Source organism: Peromyscus eremicus, chromosome 14 (assembly GCF_949786415.1).
Source record: "Peromyscus eremicus chromosome 14, PerEre_H2_v1, whole genome shotgun sequence".
Lineage (NCBI taxonomy): Eukaryota > Metazoa > Chordata > Mammalia > Rodentia > Cricetidae > Peromyscus > Peromyscus eremicus.
Genome location: NC_081430.1, coordinates 81,850,336 through 81,872,502, shown reverse-complemented (window position 1 = coordinate 81,872,502; position 22,167 = coordinate 81,850,336). Strand labels below are relative to the sequence as shown.

At 42.0% G+C, this 22,167-nt stretch overlaps 1 protein-coding gene and 1 pseudogene across 1 annotated transcript in view; one reads left to right on the top strand and one right to left on the bottom strand.

Moving 5' to 3' along the window:
• The window catches only part of Numb (NUMB endocytic adaptor protein), a 112,287-nt gene that overhangs the window by 41,725 nt on the left and 48,395 nt on the right, over nt 1–22,167 (top strand). Inside the window, exon 3 of the mRNA XM_059279629.1 lies at nt 21,192–21,332. Coding sequence (XP_059135612.1) covers nt 21,207–21,332 — 126 coding nt within the window. The 5' untranslated portion in view covers nt 21,192–21,206. The remainder of the gene's footprint in view (nt 1–21,191; nt 21,333–22,167) is intronic.
• On the bottom strand, nt 16,263–17,510 carry LOC131924354 (glyceraldehyde-3-phosphate dehydrogenase-like; annotated as a pseudogene).

The window sequence follows — 22,167 nt, the reverse complement described above, 5'->3', positions numbered from 1 at the left end:
AGAGGGAACCAAATGGGTGCAGCAGGGAGAGGACTGTATGAGACTACCTTTAATAGAGCTTCCCCTTGAGGAGGGAGGAGAAAAATAGGAGAACTATTTCTTCAGTTCTGCACATATTCTATACCAAATACTGTGCATTTATTTTCTTACTTAAACGTTATAACTTTACCATCTTTTTGCAGGGGAAGGAGATTGAGACAGAGTCTCACTATTTAGCTTTGGCTGGTCTAGAGCTCACTGTGTAGGTCAGGCTGGCTTCAAGTTTACACAGATCTACCTGTCTCTGCCTTCTGAGTCCTGGAATTAATTTTATTTAAACCAGGTGAAAATGAATTGCAGACTTTGTGCAGTTTTAGCCCTAAACGTTGGGATTAAAGGCTATGCGTAGCACAACTTTATAATTTTTTTTATATTAAAGAGTTCAAATCGTAAATAAGTTGTCTGATGTTTGCTCCTGTTGTCATTGAAATTCAAATTCAGATTTGTTTTAAGATTGTGCTTTCAGTTTTTTCAGAAGTTGATTTTAAAAACTTAAAACCATGGGATCTTGACTATGAGTTTGACTGGATTGAGAGTCCTCTAGATAACACATTTCTGGATGTGTCCATGAGAGGGTTGCCAGAGTGATTTAACTGAGGAGAGAAGACCCGTCTTCTGTGACTAGCTTAAAATTTTATACTGAGAAACTTGAAAGGCGAACAGAAAACATGTTTTCTGCAAGCAGAGTGCCCGCATTCATTTCTCTTTTTCCTGACTGTGACTAGCCACAGCAGGCTTCCCTCCCACTATGGATGTACTCTCAAACTGTGAGCCAAAGTAAACCTTCCTTAAGTTACTTTTGTTGGGTATTTTGTCAGAGCAGTGAGAGAATAAACTAACACAGAAATTGGTATCAAGGAGTAAGCTCCTATGATAAACCTCACCACATGATTTGTAGGCTTTTGTATCATTTGCAGGAGGAATGTAGAAGAACTCCACGCTAGAATGTAGAATGTAGAAGAGCTCCAAGCTAGAATGTAGACTGTAGAAGAGCTCCATGCTAGAATGTAGAATGTAGAAAAACTCCACGCTAGAATGTAGAATGTAGAAGAACTCCAAGCTAGAATGTAGAATGTAGAATGTAGAAGAACTCCACGCTAGAATGTAGAATGTAGAAGAACTCTACGCTAGAATGTAGAATGTAGAATATAGAAGAGCTCCAAGCTAGAATGTAGAAGAGCTCCAAGCTAGAATGTAGAAAGTAGAAGAGCTCCACGCTAGAATGTAGAATGTAGAAGAACTCCACGCTAGAATGTAGAATGTAGAAGAACTCCACGCTAGAATGTAGAATGTAGAAGAACTCGAAGCTAGAATGTAGAATGTAGAAGAACTCCAAGCTAGAATGTAGAATGTAGAATGTAGAAGAACTCCACACTAGAATGTAGAATGTAGAAGAACTCCAAGCTAGAATGTAGAATGTAGAATATAGAAGAGCTCCAAGCTAGAATGTAGAAGAGCTCCAAGCTAGAATGTAGAATGTAGAAGAACTCCATGCTAGAATGTAGAATGTAGAAGAGCTCCACGCTAGAATGTAGAATGTAGAAGAACTCCACACTAGAATGTAGAATGTAGAAGAGCTCCTCGCTAGAATGTAGAATATAGAATATAGAAGAACTCCAGCCGGGCGGTGGTGGTGCACGCCTTTAATCCCAGCACTCGGGAGGCAGAGGCAGGCGGATCTCTGTGAGTTCGAGGCCAGCCTGGTCTCCAAAGTGAGTTCCAGGAAAGGTGCAAAGCTACACAGAGAAACACTGTCTCGAAAAACCAAAAAAAAAAAAAAAAAGAAGAAGAAGAAGAAGAATGTAGAAGAGCTCCAAGCTAGAATGTAGAATATAGAAGAACTCCAAACTAGAATGTAGAAGAACTCCACGCTAGAATGTAGAATGTAGAAGAACTCCACGCTAGAATGTAGAATGTAGAAGAACTCCAAGCTAGAATGTAGAATATAGAATGTAGAAGAACTCCATGCTAGAATGTAGAATGTAGAAGAACTCCAAGCTAGAATGTAGAATGTAGAAGAACTCCACGCTAGAATGTAGAATGTAGAATGTAGAATATAGAAGAGCTCCAAGCTAGAATGTAGAAGAGCTCCAAGCTAGAATGTAGAATGTAGAAGAACTCCACGCTAGAATGTAGAATGTAGAAGAGCTCCAAGCTAGAATGTAGAATGTAGAATATAGAAGAGCTCCAAGCTAGAATGTAGAATGTAGAACTCCAAGCTAGAATGTAGAATGTAGAAGAACTCCACACTAGAATGTAGAATGTAGAATGTAGACTGTAGAAGAACTCCAAGCTAGAATGTAGAATGTAGAAGAACTCCAAGCTAGAATGTAGAATGTAGCAGAGCTTAATGGTAGTATGAAAGACCAGAATGCCAAGAGAAGTATGGACAGTGGAGACATGGCTCTTAAGGGCTTTTTTTTTTTTTTTTTTTTTTTAAAGTGGTTTCTAAAGTAGTAAAAGTGGATGAATACGTTACTTCAAATGTATTTTCTGTTAGTCTTTCACATTTCTTAATATAAAATTTTAAGGTAGTTGAGGTAAATGGAAATTTAACAATATACTTATTTATTGTTGTCGATCTCCTTTTCAAGAATATCCTCTTAGATTTATTTAGTACATTTTTATTTTCTACTTTTCTCATAGTTAATAGTAACCAACAGTCAGTATGCACCTTGTTGACAAAAGGATAACATTTTTATTTAATTTATTTATATAGTCAGAAGTTAGGGTTGTTAGAGTTCCATGTTTTTCAATGTTTTATCTTTCAAGAAACCTTTCTTCATTTTTCTCTAACTCAGTAATCTCAACTTCCTTTTTTTTTTTTTTTGTTTTTCGAGACAGGGTTTCTCTGTGTAGCTTTGTGCCTTTCCTGGAACTCACTTGGTAGTCCAGGCTGGCCTTGAACTCACAGAGATCCGCCTGGCTCTGCCTCCCGAGTGCTGGGATTAAAGGCGTGCGCCACCACCGCCCGGCTCAATTTCCTTTTAAAGCAGGTAGCAATGTGTTTCTTTCTAAATACATTTTAATGTATATAGGTTTTTATTTTTATGTATTTTATGGATTGTGAGAACTTGGGGATTGGAGATGATATCACTGTTCTTCTATACTCCTGAGACTGAATATTGTAGTTATATTGTACATAGTAGATGTTCCCTAACTATTTGATCTGAATTGTTCTTAGTCTTGAAAACCATTTTATAGCTTAATTTGCATGCATAATAGCTCTCACAAAGCAGAGACCTTCAATGTACAGATTTCCATTTTGGTGCTGGCGAGATAGTTCAGTAGGTAAAGATACCTGTTGCACAAACCTGTTCAACTGACCCAAGTTCAATTACTAGAAGCCACGTAAAGGTGGAAGAGAACTGATTCCATAAAGTTGTCCCTTGACTTCCACACACAGTATGGCACATGTGCTCACACACCTCATATGAACACACACACTGATCATTAATAAAATATTTTTTAAGAACAGAACAGATTCCTGGGGCTGGTGAGATGCCTTGGTGGTCAAGAGCACTGCCTGCTCTTGCAGAGTACCTGAGTTTGGTTCTTAGCCGTCCATAACTCCAGTTCTAGGAGATCTGATGCCCTCTTTTGACCTCTACAAGCACCAGGCATTCATGTGGTGCACATACACATACAGGTAAAACACTCATACACATAGAATAAAATAAATGAATCTAAACCAGATTTTACAAAACAGATTTCCTTTCACCATTGTTTCATGTGTGAAAATCTAATCCTTGTTCTTAACTATAACTCTATAATATTTATCCTTTACTGGCCATACATACCAGGGGGCACTGGAAGAAAATCAAATTATAAATGACTTTTTAACACATAGCAGAGCTCCTGTTTGCTACAAGAAAATGAATTTTTTTTTTTTTGCCTTAGTTGATATGAAAAAGGAAAAAAAATGGGTAAGACTTTAAGATTAATCATGGAGATCCCTGTCATTTTGAGTAGGTTTCCCTTGCATTCCACAACTCTGCGTCCATTTTCTACTCTTTCTGTTTTTCTTCCATAAAAACTCCTTCCTGAAAGTGCCAAGAATTGATCCTTTTTGACACAGACCTTCCTCTTTTGTGTCTCTTGGTCCCTTGATCTTCCCTTTTCTGTTTCATTGCCAGGATCCAGTGATCAGGCTCGGGTGTCTGTCTCAGCTGTGGACTAGCATAGGCCTGCAAAGCCCTGCGTCTGTCCCTGATGCTGCAGAAACACAAACAACAGAAATCCAAGTGACTTATCTCTAGGCATTTTGCTTGTATTTGTGGGGTTATTTGTTGTGTTTTCAATCCATGTGTGGATCTGAAGCTGCAGCCCAGTGACTCAGAGTGATGATCTTCGTTCTCTCACTACAGTAGAGCCGTTCCTGACAATTGAAAACCTCTTTTTATTTTGTACCTGTGTCACTAAGAACAGTGGTGTAAGACATTTATTATTCTCATTTTGCAGATGAGGAAACTGACACTTGGTGAAGTTACGAAATTTGTCCAAAGTCACACAGCTTGTAAAAGGCACAGCCAAGATTCAGAGCCAGGTCTGTCCAACTTCAAAACTACTAATCAAGGCTAAGACACTTTGAAATAGCTGTCATGTGCCAACCTATGATGAATTATCTTGGTATTAATATTGCTTACGTATTCCTTAACTCCTTTGGATAATTTTTAATGGTGAGGTTTTTGTCCTTCCTACATTTTTCATTTTAAGTATTGTGAAAAGTAATATAGCATAGTAGCTAAGGGCTTGGGTTTTGAAGACAGATAACATGGGTAGAGATTTTTAAGCTTCTGTGCTTACATGTGTGACATTGGGAATTACTTAACTGCTTATAGGTGAGTTTCCCTTTCTGTAAAATACTGGTAGTGCTGTGGTGGGATTGCTGTGAATACGAGGTCATTTTACACATGTAAGACACTTTTCTACTTGTATGCACTTGTCTTACTATATGCCTGGCACATAGTAAGCATTTAATAAATGTCAACTAGGTATTTTCATCTTTTAGCAGCTAGTAAATTACCAAATAGGAAATGACAAAGTTTAGACTACAATATACTTAAACCAAAATTAAACTGGAATAAATTAGACCTAGAGGAAAATCACTAATTTGATGAAATTCAGATCTGTTGTGAAGCATGTTGGGTAGCTGTTTACAAGTCTGACACCTACCAGAATCTTACGTAGTCACAGTGATGACAACACCTGACTGAAACAACCTAAGAGAAGATTATTTGGACTCACATCATTAGTGAGTCTGAGGCCATAATGGCGGAAAGGCATGGCAGAGCCCCAAGTTCATGCAGAAGGGTGTCTGTGAGACGTGGTTCCCATTTTAAGACTATGTTCGTGTGTGTGTGTGTGTGTGTGTGTGTGTGTGTGTGTGTGTGTGTGTATAGAGAATTCTATATGTGGAATTCTCATGGAATATCAACAAAGTATTTTGGTCATAGCCATACCCTCCCATGATTTTTGTTGTTGTTTTTTCAACTCAGGGTTTCTCTGTGTAGCTTAAGAGCCTGTTCTAGAACTCTCTCTGTAGACCAGGCTGTCCTTGAACTCACAGAGATCTGCCTGCCTCTGCCTCCCAAGTGCTGGGATTAAAGGCATATGCCACCACTGCCTGGTCCCTTCCCATGAATTTTAAAAATATTTTCTTGGGGCTGGAGAGATGGCTCAGAGGTTAAGAGCACTGGCTGTTCTTCCAGAGGTCCTTAGTTCAATTCCTAGCACCCACATGGTGGCTCAAAACCATCTATAATGAGATCTGATGTCCTCTTCTGGCCTGCAGACATACATGCAGGCAGATCACTGTATACATAATGAATAAATAAATCTTTAAAAAAATATTTTTTTCATTTTATTCTGTGTGTATGTATATATGCCTGAGGGTATGTGTGTTCACAATATTCATACAGGAGCACTTGGAAATCAGAATAAGCATCAGGTCCCCTGGAACTGGAGTTAGGGATAGTTGTAAGTCACCATGTGGGTCCTGAGAACTGAACCTGGGTTCTCTGAAGAGCAGCTAGTGTTTAACTACTCTTAACTGCTGGGCCATCTGCTGCCACCACCACCACCACCACCACCCCCACCCTACCCCCACCCCCCCCACCCCCGCCTCTGGGGGTTTTAATCTAGCAGTCCTGTTCCATCTTGTCAGCTCTCCAATACTGTTGTTGTTTGTTTTTTTTATTTTGTTTTGTTTTGTGTTTTTGAGACAGGGTTTCTCTGTGTAGTTTTGGTGCCTATCCTGGATCTCGCTCTGTAGGCCAGGCTGGCCTCGAACTCACAGAGATCTGCCTGGCTATGCCTCCCGAGTGCTGGGATTAAAGGCGTGTTTCACTGCCGCCCAGCCTCCAATACTCTTAAGATTTAAAATAATAATAATAATTTTGGTAATTACATGGTTTTAGAATGAGAAATTGACTGGATAAATCTAGCCTAGTGTTACTAGGAATGCTATTTTCATCTTTTTTTTTAAAGTTTTTTTTCGTATTTATGATTCTTTAAGATAGAAGCTTATCAACTATTCTTTCTCCTCCTTTCCTTCTGTGGTGCTGGTCAAACCATGCTAGGCAGAGGCATCCTAGTTTTATTTTTTTAGTCTAATTTACAAGTGGCCCAGCATGTGAGTCTTTTTATTATTAATTATGTGTATCTTCAAGTGCAAAGTTTCTGTTATAATTGTCTTTATCTTTCTGTCATAAGCTATGATCTGTAGTCTATAAGTCCATGTGTGGTTTTAAGTTTTGAAAGTGTGTATGTGTGTGTTTACATATGCATATCTTTCTGTCATAGTCAATTTGAACTACAAAACAAGATTCAACTATCTACTGTGTTCAAGAAGAGATCTGTAGTCAGAAGGTTTCCCTGGTCCTGCCAAGCCCCCACAGTCCCGTGGCCCACTTACAGAACAATCACTCAGAAGCTTATATTAATTATAACTGCTCAGCCATTAGCTCAGGCTTATTACTGATTAGCTCTTACATTTAAATTAACCCATAATTCTTATCTATGTTTAGCCATGTGGCTTGGTACCTTTTCTCAGGTCTGCCTTGTCATCTTGCTTCCTCTGTGTCTGGCTGGTGACTCCTGACTCAGCCCTTCTTCTTCCTAGCATTCTCCTCATCTGCTCACCCCACCTATACTTCCTGCCTGGCTACTGGCCAATCAGTGTTTTATTTATCAACCAATCAGAGAACACATATTCACAGCATACAGAAAGACATCCCACAGCAGAGATCCATCTAAAGCACGGTGGTGTAGTCAGTCTAAATCTAAAGGAACGAGCCAGGGTGAGCAGGCAAATGAAGACAGTAAGTAGCAGTTGCTGGGGGACAGCACCTCTGTGGCTTCTCCTCCTCATGCTGATGAAGCTTAAAGGAATAACCAGTGACCCATGTCTTCATGTCCTATGGTTTCTGGAGAACTCAGTTAGTGTTATTGATAGAATGGTAATTTTCTTTTTCTTTTGTCTCTACTTTTCCTCCCAATCCACCTTTTTTTCCCTCCTTCCTCACAAACTTTAACATCTCTGAAACTAGGGAGCATCTCTCATTCATTTTTAACATTTTTTCATAATTAATGAACATTTATTAATACTTTCAGCAGCATTTTTCTTTAGTGGAATATAAAATAATGGTACATCTTGCAGATGACGGTATCTAGTGTTACTGGTTTCTTGAGTCAGAGCCAAGTTTTCTGTTTCACGATGAAGAAGAATGAAGAGCGAGGACAGTACAAGAAGGGCAAGCAGCAGAGTTTATTGGAAGGACAGAAACAGCTCTCTAATGAGTTGCCAAATAATGGTTTTGGAGCAGAGAATGTTTGTGTCCTGGGAACGGGCCAATTTGGTCCTATCAGTATGCAAATTAGGTATTAGGCCAGGATGAATCTGGATAGTTAATTTATATGTAAGTGGGGAATTCTGATCAGATGAGCAGGCGTGTACAGTCTCAGGAAAGCCCACCAAAAGTTCCATGTGGGGGGTAAGGAACCAGCAAGTAAAAAGAAGAGAGTGTTCAGCCAGTGTTTTGATGAGGCAGGGCTTTTTAGATTTTAGTTCCTTAAGCTCACCAATTAGGTTGTTCGCTGTAAAACCTCAGTGTTGTTGGAGGTGACTACTGGTTCCCCCACGGCATAGATTACTATTTCTCTTGGCTCTGTAACTTGACAAACTGCCTGAAAATGAGGGCTGGCTGCATTACCAATTCCTACCACTACCTCCTTGATAAAACATGCATTTTTACATAGACAGTACGGTATGGTTCTTGACCTCATCCTACTTGAAATACCCCTTTCTTGTCACATTCAAAACCTTTAAAGGATGAAATATATGTGTACGCATACACATTGTGGTGCTGAAATCAAGCCCTGCTTTACCCATGCTAGACTAACATCATACCCCCTGCCTGAGGTTATAATTTAATTTTCTTATCCTTGCGCTTCTTCCATTACCTAGCACAGTACTTTGTTGGCCAAAAGGTGTTAGCAATTAAGGGAAGCATGTAGGTCTGATGAATCATAGTGCAGACTATAACAGTATGTTAGCGACATTCAGCTTCTTGGTGAGAGAATTTAAATATTCTTTAGCTAAGATTATTTGGGGCAAAAGAAGATGCTTTTAAAACAAGTTAGGGAACTTATTATTGAATGTTGAAGCATCTGAAAATATTCAAGGACAAGTTAAATCAATGAAACAAAAAAGTAAGTAATTACAATTTACTGTGAAAGAAATGAAGAGTTGTATAATAAAGAAGAGTTGAGTGGAGGGCCACGCTTTTAATCCCAGCACCTGGGAAACAGAAGCAGGTGGATCTCTGTGAGGCCAGCCTGGTCTACATAGCAAGTTCCAGGATAGCCAGAGATACATATTAGAGATAACCCATTTGTTTCTTTTTTTTTTTAAAGAATTAAAGAGGGCAGGAGAGGTGACTCCGTGATTAAATATACTTGCTGCTCTTGCAGAGGACCTGGGTTTAGTTTCCAATATCCAGATGGAGATTCACAACGATCTGTAACCCCAGTTCCAGGAGAATCTGATGCCGTCTTCTGGCTTCTGTGGGAGCCAAGTGTGCATGTAGTGGGTATGCATACATACATGCAAGCAAGGCACTCATATACAGAAAAAATTACAAATCAAAAAAATTTAAAATAGATAAATCTTTTTAAAAATGAATTATAGAGAAAAGTGTTTAGAAAGTAAAAAAAAGATCTCATCAATGAGATAACATTGAAGGTGAAACTTGAAGTATGAGGAAGAAATATGCCCTTGAGGAGTCTAGAAGAAAAACATTTCAGGAGAAAGAAACAACAGGCTTCACCTGGAAATAGCTTCAGGAAATGAAAGAATCATAATGAGTTCCTTACAGAGAGGGCCACTTGAAGCTAAGAGTCAGGCAGAGGCACTACTCAGTATGTGAGCATTTGCTGAGCATTTGTGTCTGGATGCTGTTTGGAGCGGAGGCACTAAATGCTGAGTTTGAACTTGACTTGAAAATACACTTAGGAAGCCAATGGGACGCTTACACAGTGCCATAATCTATTTTTAAAAGATTATTCTGGGGGCTTGAGATGGCTCAGCAGGTAAGGTCACCTGCCACCAAGTGGTGACTTGAATTCAGTCCTTGGGACCCCCATGTTGGAAAGATAAAACAGACTTCTATAATAAGTCAGTCCGTAAACATAAAGCTCTGGCTACCGCGTACATGGCTGATCAGAGAGGAACAATAGAAATAAATCCTAGTTTGCACTTTACGGTAGCCTAGATAAGTTGTATTGGGCTGTGGTGGTTCGGGAGACAGAGCAGTGGACAGATGTGAGTTCTGTTTTAGAAGTGTTTGTTGATAGCTTAGATTAGGGAGTAGGAGTGTAAGAAAGGGAAGACCACGATTCGAGAGGGTTGAAAAAGCTAAACGATGAGGTGTGTAAAGTACTTCCCAGCTTACAAACATTTGCGGTCCTGCCCTCTCCTCCTCCGCCCTGCCGTTCTCTCCCTCCCTCCTCCTGCTTTCCACTTTCCCTCCTGCCTGCCACGCTGCCTCTCCTTCTCTTCTCCCTCTTCTCACTTCTCATTCTTGGAACCAAGCATATTTTTATTCTAGTCTGCCTCTCCAGATTTCAGCACCTTTTCCTCTTCCTACACTTGACAGATGCTTAGGGGAAGAGAGCCAGTGGAAAAAGTACGTTATCATTCTCAGGAACTCGGCCCTTTCTCACCAAGATGTTCCTTGCTAAATCAGTTTTTACTATATCAGAACACAATTAAATTTTATTTTTAAAGTAAAGGTAAGTTCTTGAGTATGTTCCTAATGAAATCATATGTGAATGTGTGTTGTGGACTTAAGGGTGATGGCCATATCTTTTTTTTGGTTAGGTCTCCCTGTTTAGCCTAGGCTGGCTTTGAACTCATGATCCTCCTACCTCAGCCTTACAGGTGTGCTAGTACTACAGTGTCCAGCTTTGACCATTTACGTATGTATTTTTTAATCTATAAAATGTTAACATGACTTAAGACACATGTTCATGAATCATAAATTCAATTCACTGATTGTTTTCCCAATTAAAAAAAAAATTAGGGCTTGCAAGATGGCTCAGCAGGTAAAAGCATTCACTGTGCAAGCCTGATAACCTGAGTTTGATCCCTGGAACCCCCAGTGGAGCTGACTCCCTGAAGTTACCATCTGACCTCCACATGGTGTGCTCGGGCACTTGTAGACCAGCAGTCACACATACGTCAGATACATGAACACGCTAGTAATAATAATAGAAGTTTTTAAAACATGGTTTTGTAACTACAAGAAGAACCATGTTTGGTTGCTTTGGGAGTTTTTGAAGTGTTAGGAATTGAAGCCGGGCCTCGTACATGGAAGTCAAGTGCTTTGCTGGTACCAGAAATCTAGGGTAGGCCAGGAGGACCTCTTCAAGCACAGCCTTTGACAGCCTTTGCTGCAGCCCTTGGGGTTGAGTAGCAAGTGGTGGCAGCAGGCACACTAGGGCAGTGCTACTACTGTCTAGTTAGTGTTCCTGGCTCACGTGCTGCTAGTCAAGAGGCTCTTAGGTCTGCAGGTGTGAGAGTTCCTCTCTAGGCCCTGGGCAACAACTGGTGTCGCCGCTTCCAGACAGGCCTGTGTACTGGGATTTCAACATTTGACAGCTTTTCATCTTCTGGAGAGCAGGGCCTACAGTTTGACTTCTCTGGCCCTTCCTGGTCTTTAACTTTGTTCTGCTGTCATTTTCTCTCCTCATCTTGCCCTGTTCACTCTCTTGCACTGTTCAGCTGCCTCTTCTTGCTATGGCCATTGTCACTGATGCCACTGCCAAGGAGGCAGTTACTGCCCATCTTTCACCATCTCCACCACGGTCAGCGGCAGGACTTGAAGCCCCACCCCCTCTGCAGCTGACCTGCTGACTGCTCGGCTATCATGGCTGTTGTCCCCCTGCTGTTCCTGTCCTTGCTGCCACTGCACTGTCCGCTGTGCTTTTCTTCGTGTTACCAGCCCAGGCTGCACTACTCAAGTAGGCAAAGAAAGGCTACTCGAGAGACTTTCCTTGGATGTACGCTTGCGACATTAGGGAAGCGGGCGGAAGTGGCGGCAGGGCTGCCTGGGGTCCAGTAAGGATTGTGATAGCAGAAACCTATAGCCACTGATGGCCACCAGCATGTAGTGGCTCCCAGTTCATCTTAGGTGGGTGGCTCTTCCTTCCTTTTTCTGATGAGAGCAAATTCTTTCGTTAGAACTCGTGCCTTGTTTGGCATGTATAACATTTAGTCCTTGAACCCGAAAGTAGTGCTTTTGAAACATGAGGCTTTTACCGTATCCCTCAGTAATCCACTGCAGTGTGAATTATCAAGGTAGAAAAGTAGTCTTATATAATTACAGAGTTCCTGAACAATAGCTTTCATTAAAATGTTTCATTAACACTTTAATGAAAACCATTTCATAATTTCATGCGTATGTGATGTTCTTTGATCATAGCTCCCTCCCCCTACCCATTATCCTCTCTTGTTCCCTTCTCCCTTCCACCAAACCTGTTGTTGTTCCCAACAAGGTTTCCTCCTACTTTTATGTCTTTGTTTGTGTTTGGTGGCCCACTTCATCTAATCAGGGTTACCTGGGTCAGGCTGGATGGTAGACTATTTATTTGAGCAAGGGCAGCTTACTAGTGGCCATATTACTGAGGAATGTGACGCCCTCTCCCAGCAGCCATTAACTTCTGTAGCTCCTCAGACATGGGGCCTCATAAGTGCCTCTTTTTTTAAATATCAGAATAACTGCAGATTCAAAGCCGATTCCATACATCTGTACATTGAAGTTCTGCCATTGCTGGAATAGTTGGTTTCTGTTTTGAGTCAGGGTCTCAGTGCGTAAGACACTTTAAACTCCTGATCCTCCTGTCTCACCTTCCTGGCTGCTGTTCCATGGTTAGGTTATACCTTTAGTGCATTAATTCCTCACCTCTTTAGTTTTGATATGTTTTCCCAGCTCTGTTTCTATTTTATAGCTTGTGTATATGAGGCATATGGTTCATCATTTTCTGTTAGAGAAGTTTTGTTTGTCTGAGGCCATGGCTAGTGGTGTCCTGTGACAAACTGGCTGTAGAAGATTGTTTTAGGAACCAAAACCTCCTTAGTTGGTGAACCTAGTCAGTAAAGCTTTGTTTACTCATTGAGTCTTTTTTTTACAGTAGAACATTCATTTTTAAAGTTTTCTTTTCCTTGGAGTGTTACTTGTCACTCTGCTTATTTTTTTTTAAAGATTTATTTATTTATTTTGTATACAGCATGTATGACTACAGGTCAGAAGAGGGCACCAGATCTCATTACAGATGGTTGTGAGCCACCATGTGGTTGCTGGGAATTGAACTCAGGACCTCTGGAAGAGTAGTCAGTGCTCTTAACCTCTGAGCCATCTCTCCAGCCCCTGCTTATGTTTTATAGAGTTCTTTGGAACTGCTTTTCAGTTAGTCTCTTCCTAAACATGGAGCATCTGATATTTTGAGACAATTTCGTCTTGCCAATCTGTAAACTTGCACATGAAATGCCTTTTGTAATACTATTTATACAGTGACTAGTGGTGTTTATTATTTCTTGTTTTTATTTTATTCCTTTCTTTGGAGAATGGATTATGGCATGGACGTAGTTGTGTGCATGTGCATACATATACCATGCATGGTGCATGTATGCACAATCCCAAGATTTTGAGTATAATTTGCCACATAGGCACATAAACTTAGGAATGTTCAGAAATTATTGTCAAGTATACAGCTATTTACCATGAAAAATATAAAAATTCAGCTGACTTCTAATTGATATTTGTAGGATTTCCTGTTTGAATCGGTTGTGTGAATGAGTAAGGTAAAAGTGAAACAACAGGGCTGGAGAGCTGGCACAGCGGTTAAGAGCACTGGCTGCTCTTCCAGAGGTCCTGAGTTCAATTCCCAGCAACCACATGGTGGCTCACAACCATCTGTAATGAGATCTGGCGCCCTCTTCTGGCCTGCAGGTATACATGCAGACAGAACACTGTATACGTAATAAATAAATAAATCTTTAAAAAAAAAAGTGAAACAACAGAAGAATGCATTCAGAGTTCATTCTGACTGTGTTCAGAATTATTGTGGATCCTAAAGTTTGATTTTTGAGTTTGGTGTTGAGCTTCTGTACTAATTTCAACTCACCTTCAAACCCTCCAAACAAGTATCTCAACTTTAGGAAGTATAAAGGTGAGGATGGACCTCTTAAATCCTAGCATAAACAGTGGATACCGTTCTCTCATGAAGTGATAGAGGTGGTAGGGAAATAAGAGTCACAGACCTGATTGTCAAAGGATTTTGTGCTGGGATACTGTGAAAACTTTCAAATGAGAACAAACCCCCATGGTTTATTTCTGACGTCAGTGTACCAGTGAATGTGTCTGGAGGACAGGTTCACGGATACCGTAGGCAAGCTTACTAACTTAGAACACTACATTATTTACTTTTTACCTGACTGCCATGCCTAACTTTTTGCCTCCCTCAATTCTTTGCTCAAATGTAATTTGTTTACTTGTGCTGAAATCAAACCCAGGGCTTTGTAGTGCTAGGTAAGTACTCTACCACCGAGCTACACCCCCAGCACAAATGTCTGTTTTATAATTTAAAACTTCACATGGCCCTAGGCACTTCTGATCCCCTCTTTATTCTCTTACCTGTTTTGTTGTTTTTCCAGACAGGGTTTCTCTGTGTAGCCCTGCTGTCCTGGAACTCGCTGTGTAGACCAGGTTCAGAGATCTGCCTGCCTCTGCCTCCTGAGCTCTGGGATTAAAGGCGTGTGAAACCACATCCAGTTGTAGTCTGCTCATCTTTTTCTATGTAGTTTTCTAAGACCTAAAATAGTCTTTCTCAATTCTTGTAGACAACTTTCCCTACCAAGAGACTCCTGTTGGTCAAAAGATGAATTCACTTGATTTATTGCATCAAGAGAGAGCACCTCTTTGACAGATTATTGGTTATTAGGGGAAGTTAAGAAAGAGTATTTAACCAGGCAATGGTGGCACACACCTTTAGTCCCAGTACTCAGGAGGCAAAGGCGGGTGAATCTCTGTGAGTTCAAGGCCAGGCTGGTCTACAGAATTTGTTCTAGGACAGCCAAGGCTACACAGAGAAAAACACTGTCTAAAAAGAGTATAGGGGTTTTTGTTTTGTTTTTAAGCTGTCGATTCAGTGGGTTCTGTTTGATTTTGCTATGTGTATGTTTGTGGTGTATGTGTGTATGCTTGTTTGTGAGGATATGAGACCACGTGAGACCACGCATGAGAGAAGAGTTTTTCCTAATTGCTCTCCATCTTATTTTTTGAGTTAAAGCTTCTCACTGATCCAGGAGCTAACTGAGTATGCTAGGCTTGCCCAGCCAGTAAACCCCAGGCATCTTCTGAGATAAGTTCTCACTAGGTGGTCCATGCTGGCCTTGAACTTGTTGTAACCCCCCTCCAGATTCAGAAATTAAATTTCAGGAGTGGTGAGATTGCCCAGCGTGTAAAGGTGCTTACCACTGCCCCTGGTGATCTGAGTTCACGCCCTGATTCACTTCTGTGGAGGAAGGATGAGCCTCCAAGTTGTCTTCTGGCCTCCACATAGGCACCATGGCTTTACCCCTGCCACAGTGTGTTGAAAGAGAGAAATTAAATGATCGTGTTTTAATACTCCAGGAATGGAATCTAGACATACATCTTGTTTGTTTTACTTTCAGTCCAAGCACTGGAATTACAGGCCAATCACTGTACCTTGCTTTGGTTTAGACAAGTCCTTCAAGGTCCTGAGCTGGTTGGGGTGAAATCAAGTGTGTGACACACTTAGAATGGTGGGCCCAGCAAGAAGGGAGTCTTTTCCCTTGTCCTGGTATGAAAGCTGTTTGCCCTAATGTAGGACCTAGTTGTCTAGATAGTTAGTTCACCAGGATTTCTGGAATCAGTGAGACTAATTAAGGGTTTAACACAGTGGTTCTCAACCTCCCTAATACCGTGACCCTTTAATATAGTTCCTTGTGTTGTAGTAACCCCCAACCTTAATGTTAATATCTGATATGCAAGATATCTGATATTTGATCCCCAAGGGGTCGTGACCTAAATTTTGAAAACCACTGTTTAACAGGTTTATTATCTCGCCCGCCACCCCCATCCCTTCCCCTCAGTTTGTGTGCCCTTAACTCAGTTCTTACTGCTGCTTTCCTGTACTTCTCTTCAGTTCCCTTGTCCCCACCAAGGCCACCTCCAGTCCCTAGTTTAGTTCTCTTCATAGCTTGTCTGTAAGTCTTCCCCTTTGGGTTTGTTTCTCCATATTATTATCAGAGTAATTAAACCAAATTGCAAGTCTGACCATGCCAGTCATGGTTTAAGCTCTTTAGACAGCTTCTGATTTTCCATAAAGCCTCACTCCTTTGAGATTCTCTGGCCTTATCTCTGCCACTCCTCTTACTGTGTGCTGCCACCAGCATTAGACTTTCCACATCTCTACTTTTGTTGATGTAGTTGCTTCTACTTGGAATACTTTCTATTCCTCTACCCCACCATCTGTCACTAATTTTGGTTCCTTGAAACTTAACTCAGACCGTGACTGCTTATAGGAAATAATATGTTTCAGGGTTTCTATATTATTACTACTATAGAGAGCCACCTAAAGCCATGGAAGTAGTCTTATTAATTTCTGTAACCACTAGCTTTTTTTTTTTTTTATGGGTGCAGTGAACTTTATTGATGGTGTTCAAGAGAGTAGGGCTCCCTAAGCCCCTCCTGTTGTTCTGGGGGTCTGGGATGGAAACTGTGAGGGAGATGCTCAGTATCGGGGACTGAGATGGGACAGGAACTGCTCAGCAGCCGAGGGTCTCTCTTGCTGTCCTTGCTGGGGTGGGTGGTCCAGGGTGGGCTTCTTACTCCTTGGAGGCTATGTAGGCCATGAGGTCCACCACCCTGTTGCTGTAGCCAAATTCATTGTCGTACCAGGAAATGAGCTTCACAAAGTTGTCATTGAGAGCAATGCCAGCCCCAGCATCGAAGGTGGAAGAGTGGGGGGTCACTGTTGAAGTCGCAGGATACAACCTGGTCCTCAGTGTAGCCCAGGATGCCCTTTAGTGGGCCCTCCGATGCCTGCTTCACCACCTTCTTGATGTCGTCATACTTGGCAGGTTTCTGCAGGCGGCATGTCAGATCCACGACAGACACATTGGGGGTAGGAACACGGAAGGCCATGCCTGTGAGCTTCCCATTCAGCTCTGGGATGACCTTACCCACAGCCTTGGCGGCACCGGTGGATGCAGGGATGATGTTCTGGGTTGCCCCACGGCCATCACGCCACAGCTTCCCAGAGGGGCCATCCACGGTTTTCTGGGTGGCAATGATGGCGTGGACTGTGGTCATGAGTCCTTCCACAATGCCAAAGTTGTCATGGATGACCTTGGCCAGGGGGGCTAAGCAGTTGGTGGTGCAGGAAGCATTGCTGATAATCTTGAGTGAATTGTCGTACTTCTCATGGTTCACACCCATCACAAACATGGGGGCGTCAGCAGAAGGGGCGGAGATGATGACCCTTTTGGCCCTCGCCCTTCAAGTGGGCCCCAGCCTTCTCCATGATGGTGAAGACACCAGTGGACTCCACAACATACTCGGCACCAGCCTCACCCCACTTGATGTTGGCGGGATCTCACTCCTGGAAGATGGTGATGGCCTTCCCGTTGATGACCAGCTTCCCGTTCTCAGCCTTGACTGTGCCGTTGAACTTGCCATGGGTAGAGTCATACTGGAACATGTAGACCATGTAGTTGAGGTCAATGAAGGGATCATTGATGGCAACAATATCAACTTTGCCAGTCTGGAAGGCAGCCCTGGCAACCAGGCGTCCAATTCGGCCAAATCCGTTCACTCCAACCTTCACCATCGTGTCTCAGGAACGAGGCTGGCACTGCACAGAAAGATGCGGCTGTCTCTGGAAGAGGGAGGAGCCTGTAACCACTAGCTTTAACTAGATCAACACACAATAAGCTTTCAGGTTTTGGGATGTTTGTTTGTTTGCTTGTTTTTTGTTTTTTTAGAGACAGGGTCTCTTTGTGTAGCCTTGGCTGTCCTGGAACTTGCTCTGTAGACCAGGCTGGCCTCAAACTCAGAAATACAATCCTGCCTCTGCCTTTTAGTTTTTATTGAACCACATAATTGAGGTGAAGAGGAGGTGTAGGAATGAGAGGTAAAAGGGGATGATTTAAGTATATGTGAAACAACATCATACATTTGAATTAAAAGCACAGATGGAGAAAAATCATACATAGGGGTAATGGCTTGTTAAAGAATGATAGTATAAATGAGAGAGTACAGTGGAACCATGCTGTTTAGGGAATACCTTTAATGATTGGAGACAGTAGAAGCCCTCAAGAGTCAACAGATTGATGAAGAAATTAACTAGAGGAATACTGAGGAAGAGAGGGGTCTAGGGAGGAAACAAGTATATAAAAGAGATAAAAGTTTTTCTAAGGACAGAGGTACAGCTTCCTGGGTGAAGGCACTTGCCACCAAGCCTAATGACCTGAGGCACCCACATGCCGATAACACACACACACACACACACACACACACACACACACACACACACACTTTGACAATTAAATTGTATTTAGTTACCTTTGGAAATTGTAGTATAATGGAGCTTTTTAAAAAATCGGCCTATAGGACAAAAATAATTCTCAATTCTTATACTTAAAAATTTATCTGTCAGGGGTTGGGGATTTAGCTCAGTGGTAGAGCGCTTGCCTAGCAAGTGCAAGGCCCTGGGTTTGGTCCTCACCTCCGGAAAAAAAATTTTTTTTTTTAATCTGTCACCTATGTTCAGCTAGGATGGATGTCTTCAGGCTAGTGGTAGTTGTTCACTAAGAAGTAGCAAGCAGCTGGCCAGTGGTGGCACAGGCCTTTAATCCCAGCACTCAGGAGACAGAGCCAGGTGGATCTCTGTGAGTTCGAGGCCAGCCTGGTCTACAGAGCGAGATCCAGGACAGGCACCAAAACTACACAGAGAAACCCTGTCTCAAACAAACAAACAAACAAACAAAAAAGAAGTAGCAAGCAGTCGGGCGGTGGTGGCGCACACCTTTAATTCCAGCACACAAGAGGCAAAGGCAAGTGGATCTCTGAGTTCGAGGCCAGCCTGGTTTACAGAGTGAGTTCCAGGACAGTCGGGGCTACACAGAGAAATCCTGTCTCAAAAAAACCAAAACCAAGAAAAAAAAATAGTGAGCAAGATATCATAATTACATATTTTTTACTTTTTAAATTTATTTTAGAACTCTTTTGTCACTGCTTTTCCAAATTGCCCTACCTATGGAACCTTTTCCTTAAACTTTTACATGGAAATCAGATGAAATGGATCTTCTCTGAAGTTGTGACAGGCACTTGAAGCCTTTCCTAAGAGTTGTGTCCAGTCTTCCAGATCTTCCTTAACGTTTCCTCCTAGACAAGCAGTGGCTGCTGGGCCTTTCTACTGCAAATCCTATGGTTAGTTAAAGCATAACTCAAGAACCATGGCAGAAATACAGATAGCAAATCATTTGAATACCAAAAGTGATTCAATATTTAAACCCCAATTTTTTTTGACATTTTCATTCTGTTATTCAGCAAGCAGAATGCTACAACAGGACGTCTGCCTGGGAAGTAAAGAGACTCTGCTCTGCTAGTGCCCCAGGTTAGACAGAGGTGGGGGTCCTGATGTGTCGATGGGCTGTGACATCTGTAGTCTTCCCAGCACTGATGATTCTCTGGGCGTTGTACAGCGCCATCCTACTCACTGAATAGTCTCTGCTAGGAGCGAGGGCTCTTTGTTGTTTCTCCCAATTTATAGTATGCCACACGTGACTGGACCGGATTAGGATGATACAGCCTGCTGTTAAGGAAATGACAATTGCTCCAGGGTCTAATGAGTACAGTCATAGAAGTCAGCAAAAGCTTTAATGGAGCCATATGAATGTAGAAGGACCTAGCCAAGGCAGGGTAAGGGCTTGTCAGAAAAATAATGATTTTTTTGTTAAATGTTAGCTTCTCTTGAGCTAACTCAAACTGAAGTATTTTTTCTCTGTGCAGACAGAGGCACGGAAAAAGGACTGGCTGTAGAAGACTGTAAGTAGCTTAGTGTAGCTGGAACTTAGCATGCAAATGCTGGTAAGAGCATGGGGGCTGGTAAGAGAAGACGTAAGACAAAGACTGTGGTTGCCGTGCTGAGCATTTGGACTTAGTCTTGAAGGTGATGTGAGGCAATTGGAGGACTTTAAAGTAGAGTGATTGCATGGTCAGATTGATGTTTTAGAAGCTGACAGTAATCGGAACAGATTAGAATGAAGTGGGCCTTTATTTGAAGCAGTCTCAGTAATGGCCTTTTGCAAGACGTTAAACAAAACTGTCTCAGTCAGAATAGTAGAATTGGATGCTGGCCACATTCAGGCCTGTAGCCTTAGCTACCCAAGAGGCTTAGGAAAGAGGATCAAGAGTTCAAGGCCAGCCCTAGAAACATAATGAGTCCCTCTTAAAACATTTAGCCATTTTACTTAACATTATTTCTGAACTTCACAATGATCCTGCAAGGTAACAGTTATTACCATATCTTATAGCAATATAAACTAAGGATTAGAAAATTTAATTTACTTGCTTCAGTCACACCACCAGCAGTGACAGCATAGCATTCCAGCTCAGGTCTGTCTCATTGTAAAACTTACAAGGTTCTTTGAGTTGTGCTGAGGTGCCCCGGTACATAACCTAGATAGTGACAGAACCTCGGGTGTGCATCATTTATTAATCAGAAGTACTTAGACGTGAGCAGCTACTCTGCCTGCCAGCTCCAGGAAGCCAGGGAGTAAACAGGGAGTGTGATAGAATCCTGTCCTTGTGGAGTTTGTATTCTAGTTGCCTGTGAGTTCCATCCTCATCAGGAGGCATGAGAAGTGATCAGAGTAAAACAAGAAAAAAGTGACTAAGGGGCTCAGAGACGGAGTGCTCGCCTGGTGTGTACAGGGCTGTGCTTTCAGTCCCTTGCCCTGCAAACCAGACGGGGAGGCATTTCTGTTCACTCCAGCAGTGTGTGCTGTCCTGGCTATTGTCAAATGTCCTTCAGATCGGGAACACTAGTGTCTTTCTCTTGTCTGCCAGTAATATAACTACAGATGAAAGGGTAGGATAGACTATGAGAATGAAGGAGTAGTGGGACAAGAGACAGGGAAAAGATACTACAGAGGTAAGTAACATCAGTAGATAAGGCCACAGAAAGAAAGAGTGAAGAGTCGGGCCTGTAGCTCAGTTGGCAAAATGTGTGCCAGCATGCACAAAATCTTAGGTTCAATCCTTGGTGCCACATGAACTGAGGCACAGTGCTACACACCCATAATCCCAGCATTTGAAAAGATGACACAGGCATCAGACATTGTTGCGGGGGCAGTGTGGTTAGAGGGGACTGTGGTTGTCTTTAAAATGATAGTTCTGATTAAACTTAATGCCTCTCAAAGGACGTGTACTAATGGCCGCTTTTCCTTTAAGCCATACCTTCACATGGGACTTTGGGGTTTGGGATGAGTTTTGTACTAAGATGGTGATCCGAAGTTTATGTAGAAGATGATAACTGTTTGCACCTCTTTACTGTGTCTGCAGGTTGTAAAAGTTAACATGAACAAACTACGGCAAAGTTTTAGGAGAAAGAAAGATGTTTATGTCCCGGAGGCCAGTCGTCCACATCAGTGGCAGACAGATGAAGAAGGAGTCCGAACTGGAAAGTGTAGCTTCCCAGTTAAGGTAAAATCAAATGTCTATGATTCTCTGTCAGGGGGCTGGGGTGGGGAGTGAGGAATTCTCCATGATAGCGCATAGGATGTGAAATCCCATGAATCAGGGCAATTGAAAATGTCTTCCGGGGCAGGAGAGATGGCTCACAGGGTAAGCGCACTGACTGTTCTTCCAGAGGTCCTGAGTTCAATTCCCAGCAACCACATGGTGGCTCACAACCATCTGTAATGAGATCTGGTGCCCTCTTCCTGCCTGCAGTCATACGTGCTGTATACATAATAAATAAATAAATCTTTAAAAAAAAAAAAAAAGTCTTCCAAAAATTAATCTCCATAATCTGCTTCAGTGATGGAAATAAATGAGAAAAATATGTTGCAGTTAGTGATTTTCCTTTTTGTATTTAAATTATTTAAATAAGAATTTCTGGCTGGTGGTATCCCAGCACTCAGGAGGCAAGGCAGGTGGATCTCTGAGTTTGAGGCCAGCCTGGTCTGTAGAATGAATTCCAAGACAGCCAGGGCTACTCGGAGAAACCCTGTTTTGAAAAACAAAAAAAAAGTTTTAATTAATAATAATAATTTCTGCTATATAATCTGGAATTAGTACAAATAAGAACACATAGGTGTGGGTTGGGAGTACTGGAGTACTGGGAACTGAACCTAGGGTACTGCTGCCTATGCTAGGCAAGTGCCCTGAGCTACATCCCCAGCCCTTTTACTTATTTGAGACGGGGTCTCACTAAATTGTCCAACTGTCTTTGAGCTTACCCTGTAGCCCTGGGAGGCATCAACTTATGTCCTCCTTCCTCAGCCTCCCAGGTAGGTGAGATTACCTAGAATCGTGC